Source organism: Lipophrys pholis (assembly GCF_963383615.2).
Source record: "Lipophrys pholis genome assembly, chromosome: 2".
Taxonomy (NCBI): Eukaryota; Metazoa; Chordata; class Actinopteri; order Blenniiformes; family Blenniidae; genus Lipophrys; species Lipophrys pholis.
Window position 1 is genome coordinate 26,488,313 of NC_137636.1, and position 13,540 is coordinate 26,501,852.

Here is a 13,540-nt window from a genome sequence, read left to right on the forward strand (position 1 = left end):
TCTGAAAAAATGTATGTTGATTTATTTTTGGCTGAATAGTTATTAAGCTAAAACTGCTTCAGGCTTTTGGATTTGATTTGTTGAGTACATTTCTTATTTTTTTCTTTACAAAAGATGCCCGGACACTTTCATGTAAAAAGTCTTCAGATTAGCAGGAGACCAATCTGAATATACATTGTTCGCGTTTTTCTTTTTTTTTATTAATAGAAGGAAACGGGGGAAATGACATGTAGCTGATCAATAAAATGGGCAAATGAGAGAGAATTAACGCTCCATGTTCATTCTTTAGGTGACGGCATTAAATAAACTGAAGGGTTCAAGAACATTTTAGGACAGCGAATCAGAGCAACTTGAGTGGAAAACAACAAAAGAGGAAGTTTTTTTTTTCTTCTTCTTGTTTGAGATCAAAGTTAAAATATGAAGAATATTCTCAACATTTTATCAAATATTAATATTTCAAAATGTTCTCATCATTCCTGAAAGTTCATCTGTGTTCTCGTGTCGTCAGTTCATTTTTCTACATTAGTTTTTACGTGTCAAAATGCTCTTTAATGTTTTCTGACGTTCTCTCTCGAGTCGTTTTTCTAAATTTCTCTGCATTTTCATCATTTGGACTCGTTCCACGTTGACTTGGTTCCACAAATTCTGACATTAAATATTTCAAAATGTCTTGAACCCTGAACATTTTGTCAGTTGCATGATTTTGAATAATTAGATGTAAGAAAAATTATTTTTTTCCTTTATCTGAATTTTATTTTTATTTTTAAAATGTTTCTTTTCTTAAATTTTCAGCTTTAGTCCAAAAATTCTGACAATGCTCCTAAAAACATCTTTACTCTCTAAATGTTGACTTTATTCCTAAAAGTTTTTCCTTTCTCTCAAATCTCCTTTTATTTCAGTCGTTTTCCATTTTTCCCCTCTTATTTTTTTTTTATTTTGAAAAACTTTTGATTTATAAAATTTTGAAAGTCTTGAGTTTTTCTCTCATTTGTTTTTTGTGTGTAACATTTCTACTTAAATTGAATCTCAAGTTTTATTTATGAGTATTTATTCCCACATTTTTGTCTTTTCTTCTTCTTCTTCTTCATTGTAAAGAGAAAACCCTCCTCTTGTTGCGTCGCCGTCACGCTGCCGCTGAAATGTCTCATCATTAGATGTTATCGGGAAAACGTACGCTGCTGAGGCTTAAAACACTCAAAAGTTCGAGATGAGAAAGAAAACACACTTTATTGTAACGAATACTTCGGTTTATTTCTCTGAAGTGAAAATCACTGTACACTCCTCCTTCTCCTTCTCCTTCTCCTCCTCCTCCTCTTCCTCTTCCTCTTCCTCCTCCTCCTCACTTTGTTTCCATCTTCTCTGCCTCTTCTGGGGAAGTTTTGTTTGTTGTTCCTTCAACCATCCATCTACCTCACTTTTCACCCCGAAAATCTCCGTGGAGGAAAAAAACCCAACATCTCACGAGTGTTTGTCTTAAACCACAAAACTCACAAGCAGCTGTTGAGTTTCTTTTCTTCTTTTCTTCCTGGCCTCTGTGGGAGCTGCTGAGGAAAGGCTTCTTCAGTCCATAGTCGGGTTAATGGAGGCCGTCGTCTTTAAGGACGCTCATTAAAACGGAAACGAATCTCAGTGTCACATCATCAGTGGAGAGTGTTGCTTCATAACGTTCTACAGTTGCATTTAAAAACCTGAAAAAGTTTCACGTATGTCCTTATATATATTTTTGTCGCTATGTGACAAATGTACATGCTGTAATCCTAAACATTTCAGGCTTGGCTCACGTTGCGTCGAGATTTTATTCTCACGTAAAAGTTTTTGCGGGCGTGTTGGTATAAATGGGAAAAGTGTGACATCGTATTCTGATTAAAAATGAATCCCGATTTATTTTTCATGTCCACGCGGAAAAGTCGCGCACTAGTAAGAAGTTATGCAAAGTCGTCGTCGTTTAATCTGAATAAAGTATCGCGATATGTGACGTTAGAATGTGAAAAGGTTTGACCTTAAATTCTAATCGTTTTACATTCCAGCCTAACGTTTTCGCAACGTGGTGTGATGATATAAAGTGACGTTTGTACGATACATCATCAACTGCAGTTTCCCAATGTGATGACGTGACGTCCATGTTGTCCTGAAACGTTTCGGATTACATCCTGATAGAAATTCACAACAACGATGTCGTGAACTAAAAACTTAATGTCCTTAAAATGCGCATCATAACGCGACGGTCTCGAAGTGTAACGTGATGTCACAAACGTACACAGTGGCAAGGCAGGGGCGTCAAACTCATTTTAGTCGTATACGGTTGAAATAGCAACATAATAACTTTTACATTTTACTCTTAACATTCATGTTTTTCCCGACTCTGCTTGTGAGCGTTATGTTTTACAGTATAACTGAATACAGAACGTGTTTCTCCATAACATGATAACATTCTGTATTTCCGTGTTCTAAAGTGATGACTATCGATGGTGTGATACTGAAGTTTAAATTCTCTGGATGCTCGTGGCCATGCGCTCCCGTTCATCTCACCGCTCCAACACAACCGCCGACGGTCCGTTCGACTGTTCCCTCTGTACACAGGTTGCCATGGCGATCATCATCCCTGTAAAGAAAAGAAAAAAAAAAAAGCTTCCTCTCGGTTTTCTTCTTTGTGTCTGAGTTTGTGGTTTGATTTTCACAGGGTTTTTTTTTTTTTTTTTTTTTTTTACACACCACTGGATCTCCTCGTATCGGATCTCCTCCCTCTGTCTCTCTCTGTTACACTCAAGGTCAAGTGTTACTGCGTTTTGTTGTGTGTAAGTTATTCATAGCCTTCTGACTCTTTGCGTTTCTGTTGAAATGATCCGTTAGATTGAGGTTTCTTTTCTTTTGTACATGCTGTTGTAATTGTTTTCCCCCTGTTATCGATATATTCCGAGTTCTGGGGGGGAAAAACTGTTTGGCTGAAGTAAAAAGAGAATGTCTGTTTCTCTGATTCTTTTTTTTTTTTTTTTTCTTTTCTACATGAGATTTAAGATGAATTAAAAATGTATGCAAACTGAGCCGCTGCTTCTCTTTCTTTGGAGGCGAGGATCACTCATGATTCACTTATTGGATAAAGATTTGCGCAGCGTTTTCAATCAGAGCTGCCACATGTTTTCCATTTTAAACATTAATCTTCAAAGCTATCTGAATAGCTACAGCTATCTCATCACATTTTTCCTCCCATGTCATACAGTAAAAAGAACATAATCGGTGAAAGATGAACTGTTCAGTGGTTCGACTTTTGTTTTTTGGCAGTTTAAGATAAAAATTAAATCCATCTCAGACCTTCATTTATTTGATCTAATCAGAGGTGTGCAGCCTTTAGTACTGATAGAGCTTCTTTGTCCTTTTCCACCTAATAAAAGAGCAATGAAACCTGTTTAACCTTTAAAATGAGGATAACTGCACATAAACTTGTGTATATTTGGTTATACTGTATGTATTAAAAAAAAAACACTTGGGATGTTTCATAGCTGCAGATTTAACTGGTTTACTTTTTCCCCCCAAAATGGATTCAGGGTATCAGTTTTTTTTTTTATAACTACTTTGGAGTTGTTTTTTTAGTTTTTAACTAGTTTTTCACTCTTTTGGACTTGTATGTTTTATTTGGTTTATTATTTTCCCTTATAGCCATTTTAGAGCTTTTTACATTTTTTTTAAAGCATTTTTATTGACCTTCAGATCTTTTGAAATATATGAGCTGTTTAAAAGCTTTAAACATACAATATTTAGTTATTTCTTTCACATTCAATACACAGGTAAAACGGCATTGTCGGCTGTGAAAGAGTAGGTCCATGACTTTTCTTTATATTTAACTAATGTTAACATAAGGGGTATTTAGAAACATTTAAAGGGAAATGCAGGTTTGCAATGAACTATTCTTTAATATAAACCTCACATTTGTCACAAAGATCTGTGAAATGAAAGTTATTTTGGAAGATAGCCTTGTGTGCAAATTCATTCATTAATTAGGATATACATTTGTGAAAGATTCACTATAGAGAGACTAAAGGTCCACTTGTCGTTCCAGAGCTGAACTTTCTTATAAACCTTTAGTCATTTTATGGCCCATATATGTGTGTCTATCATCCCTGCATGCTTTGTGTCACATTTCTGGATCTTTTTTGGAAAAAGGTTTGTAGTAGTTCCACAGTTCACCAGCAGAGGTCAGAACGGCACCAGTGTCACCGTGTCTGCCGTTTACAAGAGAAGAAGAATCTCAGCCAGGTGACGTGATGACGTAGGACGTTGTTTACTGCCGCTGGATGTTTGTGTTGAGCAAGCCTTCACGTTTCGTCTGATTTACACACACACACAAAAACTCTCGGTGCTGTGGCTACGAGTGTATTTTTAGGTTGAACTAGTTCATAATGCTACGACACGACTGAGGTAAATAACGTCCTTATTTTGCTGGTAGCGGCTTGTTAGCTGTCATGCTATATGAGTGAAGCAACTAATGCTAAGCTAGCCGCAGTTTGAATTGTGCGTCATGTAGCAGCGAAACAAAAACATCACATCCTTCATTTATTCGGAGCTAAAACTGCGACTAGTAGGTTTATTCATCAGCTTGTTTTAACCCGAGAGTTATGAAGTCATAGCAGCCGGTCTGGATGTTGACAGTTGAGGTTGTCTCTCAAAAGACCTGGGACTGATATCTTGTCTCATTTCATCTGTTTCTGTGTTTAATGTGATAAACTTGGGTCCCCTTTGTCAAATTACTATTTGAAAACCTTTTTCAAAAGCCTGATTTATGTTTACTATAGTGCAGGCTCATGGTGGTTTCGTGTGATATTTGTTCACTGTACAATTCTTAAAAGCAACAGGGAGGAATAAACCTGGAAGTATCAGAGGGAGAAACCACTGAGTCACACATTGACACAGACCTCCATCCACCTTAGAGGCATCTGTTTACATCACATGGATTTTATAATAAAGTTGAAGTACACGGTCCAAAACGGGGGCAACGTGCAAACGCCACCCAGACATGGCTGCTCGTTAAACCAGTGGTTCCCAACCTTTTTCTACAGCGAAATTTTTCCCATTTTAAACTTACAGACGACCCCATCACTTATATAGCGCTTTTCAAGTGCGTGAGCAGTCCCAAAGTATGTACGGCGTAGCTTCCCACCACTGGTGTGAATGAATAATGGTTTCTGTATGCGCTTTGAGTCGAAGAAAGCACCATACAACAAAATCCAAGCCATTATTATGAAGTGTATTTTTTGTGACATAAATGCACGCGCACCTATTTTTAGAACGCAAAAAATGTCAAGAGGGCTTTGTGATCCCACCCATGAATCTTTGGCTCTTCCCCCTGCTTAGAATTCACTGCATTAATCCATCTGTCTACCTGCTCGCCTCTCAGCGAACAGTAATGCCATAGACGGAGGAAGAACCGTGACGTCTCCTCCCTGGGGGACAGCGCCGGCAGGCCGCAGAAATGGCGACGGAACTTCATGAAACCATATTTGTGGCCAAGCAGGAGCGCCACAAGAACCTGTTTCTCAACTACAAAAACCTCAACATTTTCCCCGTGGAGCTGCTGAAAGACGAAGGTCTGCAGTTCCTGGAGAGACTGTACATGAAGAGGAACTCTCTCACTACACTGGTACCCACTCCAGCATGTTACACCCTCATTATACACTCTGTTGCTCGCCCGTGGAATCAGTAGACTCTGAACATGACTCAAGTTGTTGTTGTTTTTCTGATGCTGGAAAGTCTTTTAGTTTTACAGAAATGACCATCAAGGATGCAGTTTGGAAGTTTCTTTACTGTGTAAATCACAATTTTTTTTCTTCTCTTTTACCAGCCTGATAATCTTGCTCAGAAGCTGCCAAATCTGATAGAACTGTGAGTATTTTGATTTGATTGTGTGTCAGTGTCCTCATGATACTGAAGCCTTTTATATGTTTATTGTACTCAGGACACTTTATTTTTGTGACCAATCTTCAATTGTGGTGGTACGTTTAGTTTAGAGAAGTAACACTTAAGAAGAAATGTAATTGCACGTTTAATGCCAAGATATCAGTTGCTAAGTAATAGAATTACAGTTTCCACATTTGATCATCACACTGTATGAAGTGCGATGTGTTCAGTGGTAAATATTCACTGGTAGAAGCGGAAGGGTGGCCGGGGAAGTTTCACGCTGCATACCGTGACTGTGAGGAAGTGACAGTCTTTGCTCTTTTGCATTTGCTGAATGAGACAAATACAATCCAACACCAAAACTTTACTTTCATCGATTTTTGAAAACTTAGTTTTTCTTATATCTGACTGCAGATTGTAATTTTACACCAGCTTCACCTCCTTGCCTCAAACAGACGACCGAGGGACATCCCCCATCACTCATTGCAGAGGGTCTTTAGCCTCATTAGCCTAGGGTCTTGAGCTTCATTTCTGATTTGAACTAGTAAAATGTTATTTCAAACTTGATTCCAGTTTAACTTTATATTGTAACTCCATGCATTAACCAGAGAGCTGTTGCATGGTTCACCGACTGCTGTGTTTTCTGTCTGTTCCAGATATTTGCACTCAAACAACATAGTGATTATTCCCGAAGGTAATTTCTCTGTCGTGTCGCAGTAATGTGCCGATAGTTGATTAGTGTTCAGCTATGTGAATCTTCTCTGTGTGATTCCCAGCTATCGGAAGCTTGGCCCGACTGCAGTCTTTAGATCTGAGTAACAACGCCCTGCAGCTCCTCTGTCCAGAGATCGGCCGACTCAGATCCCTGCGACACCTGAGACTGTCCAACAACCAGCTGAAGTGCCTTCCTCCAGGTGATTAAACCTCGCTGGTTGCAGGTTCCACTGAAGATTAAATATTATGAGCTTCTTCACTTTGAGAAAATAGACTATAATGAATTGTAGACATTTTCTTGGCCAGCAGGTGGCGACAGAGTCACAGGATCAGCGGCACAGAGATTATCGCAGGAAACTCTCTTCTGGAGATTGGATCATTGCATTGGAAAGACATAAACCAATCAATGTATCTGTCATGACACAGTTATACTGAACATCATGGATTGTTTGATAAGTTTATTACAATGCCTCCAATCATGTCGAGTCTGTCTCATTTCTATACAAAACACTGCTCAGTTCTCATGGAGGCTCCTCAGAACAGCATGGCGTAATAACATTTGAGTCTAACCTCCAACCGTTCTATGGTTGAATAGAAAACTCTTGTTTTTTATGACATGAAAAAACATGAAAGATTACAAGAACTTTCTTCGTTAAAGTCCTGATGGAAATGGTCTGGTGCCTCTTGTTTCCTGTTCTTAGAGCTGGGTGACCTGCAGGACCTGGAGACTCTGGATCTGTCCATGAACCAGCTCAAGTCTCTTCCCGAGCGGCTGCATCGCTGCCTCTTCCTGCAGAACCTGACGGTGGACCACAACCTGCTGACCCACGTTCCCCGGCAGCTCTGCTGGCTCCACCGCCTCAACCAGTTCTCCATGGCCGCCAACCGCCTCAACTTCCTCCCCCTCGGTCCGTTTGCCTCCTCGCCTGCAGGCGGCTGTCGGTGGCGCCGTCGCACTGAGCGCAGCAACGGTAACGAGGTGGTGTTTGTGTGTTCTCCAGATCTGGGCCGGTCACGGGAGCTGCAGTTTGTGTTTGTGGACAGCAACGCGGACCTGAAAGGTCTCCCGTCCTACTTATACAACAAGGTCATTGGCTGCAGCGGGTAATTCAGCTCACAGGGTTCAACACGCAACGTACAGGAGCAGATTGAAGAGTTCTGCTGACGGGTTGTGTGTGTTTGTGTGCGTTGCAGGTGTGGTGTCTCTCCTCGGGCTCCAGAGGCGGAGCTGAGTGAAGTCCTGGGCACGGCGCTGAGCGAGGCGCTGGTCGGTCTGCCGGCCGAGGTGAAGGTGGTGGGCTCGGAGACGGACAGCGTGGTTCCACTGGAGGAGCTGGCCATGAGGACGCTGCACCGCCTCTACCACCACCGCCGGCCCATTGGTGAGGAGACGACGGCTCACGCTTCGCCGCCGCACAAAGTCAGCCGGTGTTTGAACTGTCGTTCTCCGCCGTGTCCGCAGACCTCAACCTGCTGCCTCCCATCAGCCTCCCAAAGAGCCTGCTGGACCTGCTGCAGTTCCCCCTGGGTCACTGTCACCGCTGCAGCCAAGCCATGTTCACCATCACCTACCCCAAGCTCTTCCCGCTCCGGGAGACCGCGCTGGCAGGCGTGCACCGCAGGTCAGAACAAACCGCAGAAGAATCAGCTCTTCTCACAGAACTTTGGTTCAGATCTTTGTCTCTTCATGTGAATCCACCAGCGTGGAGACTCACCTCCGTTTGTTCCTCCGCAGGACGACTGTGAGCTTCGTGGCCTACTGCTGCTCCAGTCACTGCCTCCGGACCTTTGACCTGCAGGGCTGACAGGACTCTCCTCCTCCTCCTCCTCCTCCTCCTCCTCCAGCTTGCGGCGAACAGTGGACGTGAAAGGTCTCTTATCGTCAGTTCACTTAAACATGTCGGGAACTTCAGATTTAAGGGCAAAGACTGAAAGTAGACATGTTGTCAAATCCACCAGGCCCTCAGGTGACTGCCGGGGTCATAATAACTGTTATTTATTAACGGTGCACTTCTGTGCTCTTTCTCCGAGCTTCTGAAAAGAGACTCTTTTCATTTCATTACACATTGCCAAGCACAGTGTTTATCTGTTTATCTGTTTGGTATTTTTGGTTTACAGCTGTGGCTCTCTAACACAAACTATTCAAAGTGTGAAAGTTCTACATCCAGGACTCAATAGATGTAAACTTATTTAACAACACTTAGTGGGACTGATTGTGGATCAATATGGTGGAAAGAACTGGCTTTAGGGTAACGTCCACAGGATGATCGGCTTCTCTCTCTCTCTCTCTCTCTCCTTCATTACCGTGTTGAACTCAAGCATTGACTGGTGTTTGACGTTGTACTTTCATTAAAGGTGAAAACATGAAGGATTTGATGTGATGCAGGTCTCAGACTGCAATCGTTTCTTTCAAAGCTGAAACCTTGTTTTTGTAAGTTGCAGACTTGAGACGGAGCTGATCGATCCATCTATCTTGTGCTTTGGCTTTCAGTGAGCTGAAGTCGGTCTCACACACTCACATTCACACCCAACAAGCAGTTTAGAGTCACTACTAGTGAGACGAGAGAGCTAACTGCTCAGACCATTCCTAATCACTTATCATCTTATTTCTTATTTTTAAAAATCTGCCTGCCTTTATTCAATATTTCATGGCTCAAACTGAAAAAAGTCAAAGTAATTAAATAAACAAGTTCTGAATAAAAGTGTGATGTAATTCTGTTGAGTGTTGAATTTGGTTTATGAGGGTATAAAACATGTTTGAATATTAAGTCATAGGTGACTTAAACATAGTTTTGAGCACCCTGCCAAACAGTGTCAAGGTGATAATTGATTTCTGTCTATTTTCTTTATTTCTGGTGCAAAACTCGTTAAAGTGAAGGGGGCGTGTCTTCCACATTTCATCTACAGCCCGTCTGGTTTCAGGACGGTGAAGATTTCAACAGAAATAAACCTGGTAAAACTTCACAATGCTTTTCTTCTGGGTTCAGGATGAGTGGTTGAGGAAGAGTCACGAGACGAAGAAGGAATCCATCGCACAACACTCCAATCCTAACGATATTAGACGGTTATTCACTTCACGTGAGGGTGTGCATTTCATAGTTCCCTGGTAGCGTTTAGAGGTCAGCACATCGCAGCTTCCTGTAACGCCCTGAGAACTGGAAGCTTCTGGTGCCAGACCTGCCGCGGGGGACCCTGGCCTAAACCCTGAGTCAGTCTTTTTTCTATATTTATTCCTCTTGTGTATTGGCCGTTTTCACAGGAAATACACAGCTGCCGCTCCTTCTCCCTTTGAATCCTCCTCTTTCATGTGCAGCAGATCCCCGAGAATCATGTCCGGAGTGTACTGTTGTGCACCGGCGATGATCACACCGGCGGGAAGCGGAGCGGCTCCGTCATACCCGGATCGATTGGCGCGTTCAGACGAAGAAGGCCGCTGCCTCGGCTCCCCGCCGTCCCACCGGGACTATCATGTCTCTGCTGACTGCACATATGAAATAACAGACGCACCCACGCTGCACGTCCATATCACAACACACATGAAGCGATGCACGATGGGAGTGAGCAGAAACACACATCACCACTGCCCGGAGCAAGGGAAGGCTTTATAGTGAGTTCTCTTCCATTCTGGATTGTCACGACGCCCGTCCTCTAATCTCCCACACCGACTCCTGAAGTCTTCTGATGCACACGCCACCATAAACCTGCTTTTGAACTGGATTTAGCACTACAAGTAACAACACTGACTTGAGGTTTGTTTAACGGCAAACAAATAATAATTTCCAACAATTATAGATCCAATGATGCGTGCGAAAAAAACCTCTCTCTCTCTCGCTCTCTTTTTTTCTGAACAATTCAGTGTTCTTAAACTCAAGTTAATGTGACCCTGACACGAACAAGAAAGTACATTACTGTATAATCTTGTAAAAATCAATAAAATAACAACTCCTCAAATATCTTGGGAATTTTTAAGTAGTTTTATTTTGTCATGAATGACATGTAAACAAAAGAAAACTTAACTTCTTAAGTCAGTTTTCCTGATTTATTTAGACTCTGGGTTTCGTTTCCCAGGTATTTGAAAAGTATTTGCCTCCAAACCGTAACGTCACAGACTTCTCGTGTTTTCTACCACTTAAGAGAAAGTTTGCCTTTCAAGTACGAGCACAGGGATTTCTCCGCACAATTCAGTAATGGGACTGTAGTTTTGAGTTTCATGACGTTCAAGCTAAATTCATAAAGACAGAAACAAAGAAGTAGAGTTTTTCAGTTTGTCTGATCAGTCTGAAATACTTTGGAGTTTTACTTTTTCACTTAAATTATTTGGGAGAAAAAGAGCTATTCCTTTGTGTTTTAATTTGAACATCAAAAAAACACAAAACATTTGTGCTTTTTAATATCCTCCTTTTCCAAGTCTGGTTGAGCACCGACGGAGGCCATGACACCCAAGGAAGAGAAAGCAAACTTTTACCGTTTTCACTTCAGACATGTAAGATCACTGCTGCTCTCTCAGCTCAAGGCTGATGGGGTCTGCATGTTTTCACTAAAACTACGTGCAGCTTTGTTTATCACAGAATGATTTAAGTAATAGTGTCATTCCATCAAACTGCCCATCAGACCTTTCAACCCTCCCGGGTGTAAAGTTGCCCGTTTAAAAATCTCTGCTCGATGGATCCAGTCCTTCGCTGGATGTACTCTGCCGTGCACACATTGGAACTCGGAGTCGTTTTGAAAGAACAGCCGAGGAGAGGAATCCGTCCGGCTTCAATCAATGAGGAGGCGCTGAGATTCATTGTGCAGAATGTGATTGCTATCGAGTCGCAGAGGAGGGGCTCTAATGGGTTTTTCAATACGACACAGCCTCACGTGGAACAAGACGTCTGATCCAACACCTGCACTGACCGCACTCCGGTGAACACATCTGGAAGACATCAACATCTACATATATTTTGTTTACTCTTCATGGTTGTTTTTATTTCTCTCTTTTTGGGAAAATGTGTGTCCTTCTTCCTTGTAGTTTTGTGGCCTTTTATGGTCATTAAAGTCTTTTCTCTGCATAGTTGTTGTTGTTTTGTGTCTCTCTTGATCCCTTTGTGTATTTCTCTCTCGTTGTGTGTCCTTTTGTGATGTTTTTGTGTTTCTTTCAAGTTGCTTGTGTCTCCTTGTGTCTTTTTGCTGTTTTATGTTTCTTTGTGGTCATTTTGAATATTCTAATTGGTTTTTTCCCTGTGTATTTACGTTGTTATGAGTCCTGTGGTGGTTTTGTGTCTCATTGAAGTTGTTTATTGTTTTTGTTCCCTTGTGGTTTTGTGATATTCTAATGTTTGTTTTCCTTATTTTTATAGTTTTAGTGGCAATTTTGTTGCGCACTTCTTTTCTTCATTCTTTTTATTTACTTTGCTTGTTGTTGTTCTTGTTGTTGTTGCTGTATCACTCCCTTGATCACTTTTCAGTGGTTACATGTAAGTAAGTTGTTTTTATATCTTTGAAGTTGTTTATGTCCACTTGTGGTTCTTTTATATATGTTGTTGGTTTTGTGTCTTTTCTCAGTTGCTTTGTGTCTCCCTTTTTGGTCATTTTGTGTCTTTTTTTTAGTCGCTGTGTTGTTTTATTTGTATTAATGTCTTGTTGATCTAAATAGTTTGAGTGAGCTCCAGGGACTCGTCGTGACCCTGAACTGGATAAAGTTCTATAGAAGATGGACCAATGGCTGTTTTGTGTCCCTTTTGTTCATTTTGTGTATTTTTGTTGTTGTTTAGTGTCCTTTTTCGATATTTTTGTTCTGTTTCTCTGTTTTGTCTTTCTGTTTGTAAGTTAGGGATGTCTTCTTTAGTTTCTTAGATTTGATGAATATTCTTTGCCCTTTTGTAATATTCTTTGTTTTTTCTTTGGAGTTGTTTTGTACATAAAGTGTTTATTTTAATTAAATTTCTGTGAACATTCTGTCTTTCTGTTTAATTTGGCACCTTGTAGTGCATATTCTATTCATCTTGTGTCCGTTTGTACTTGTTTGTGGCTCTGCTGTGATTTTCTTTCAGGTTGAAGTTCTTTTATTCTCCTTCACAATCATTTCTGTCTTTATTATGAAGTTCATGTTTATCACTGTCTCTTTTGTGAACAGCCCTGAACAAACCCTCAACAACTGCTCCACCTTTACAGCCCCTGCCTGTGACGTCAGAGGGCGCGGACATTTTGTGACCATCACTTTGAACGCCACCAAGCCGGAAATGAAGCAATGGGACTTTCAAACTAAAAGCACGCACATGATAATGGTAACTAAAACAGTATTAATTATGGAATAACTTACCGTGATTACACACAAAAAAATCTATGTAATCATTAGAAATTGTGCAAATTAATATTTTTCTCTCAATGCAATGAACTTTCAATATATAACCTATAAATTTGTCGCATTACTGTTGGTAGCACTTTTATTTGGGACTGAAAATGTACTCTCTCCTACAAGTGAAACGCAAACAATTTGATTATATATATTAGTATTTGTCAACAAATTATTTATCAACTTGTAACATCATTTTGTTGATAAACATAATATGAAACAATGATGTAACAGCCATAGTACTAAACGTTTCCAGTGTTATTGAACAGACAATCCATTGTTCTGGGTTTGTAGTATGTGGTGCTTTCACGTTTTTGTTGTTTGTACTTTCTTTGTATGAATTGAAAGAGATCATATAATATAGGAAAAGAAAAAATAATATGCAGCTCATGTTGTAGTTGTACTAAATTGATGAATGTTGACAAGATAACGGGCTAAACTTGGTTGTGGGAAATGCCCCACTTCTGTGTGGATAAAATACATCTGAAAGCTTTAGAACTCTGAATTTAGATAAATAAACTTAACACCAACCAACAATATGGCATTGCTGGATCTATAAGTGTCTCCTGAAAATGTAGGTTTTGACACAACTCTCATCACATG

The 13,540-nt window shown here is 40.6% G+C and overlaps 1 protein-coding gene across 1 annotated transcript; it reads left to right on the top strand.

Annotated features, from left to right (window-relative positions):
* Positions 1 to 4,249: 4,249 nt before the first annotated feature.
* On the top strand, positions 4,250 to 9,566 carry lrrc28 (leucine rich repeat containing 28). Its single transcript, XM_080493404.1, has 10 exons — positions 4,250 to 4,413; positions 5,390 to 5,632; positions 5,834 to 5,874; positions 6,546 to 6,583; positions 6,666 to 6,803; positions 7,305 to 7,511; positions 7,605 to 7,707; positions 7,798 to 7,985; positions 8,066 to 8,225; positions 8,339 to 9,566. The coding sequence occupies exons 2-10, from the start codon at positions 5,465 to 5,467 to the stop codon at positions 8,406 to 8,408; spliced, it is 1,113 nt and encodes a 370-aa protein (XP_080349530.1). The 5' UTR covers positions 4,250 to 4,413; positions 5,390 to 5,464; the 3' UTR covers positions 8,409 to 9,566.
* Positions 9,567 to 13,540: the final 3,974 nt, after the last annotated feature.

What these genes read in the sequence shown, in the direction of transcription:
- lrrc28 (XM_080493404.1), top strand. Translation starts at nt 5,465, where the DNA reads ATGGCGACGGAACTTCATGAAACCATATTTGTGGCCAAGCAGGAGCGC. An exon ending in CTGCCAAATCTGATAGAACT is followed by an intron (nt 5,875 to 6,545) that starts GTGAGTATTTTG and finishes TGTCTGTTCCAG; the next exon opens with ATATTTGCACTCAAACAACA. An exon ending in CCTCAACTTCCTCCCCCTCG is followed by an intron (nt 7,512 to 7,604) that starts GTCCGTTTGCCT and finishes TGTGTTCTCCAG; the next exon opens with ATCTGGGCCGGTCACGGGAG.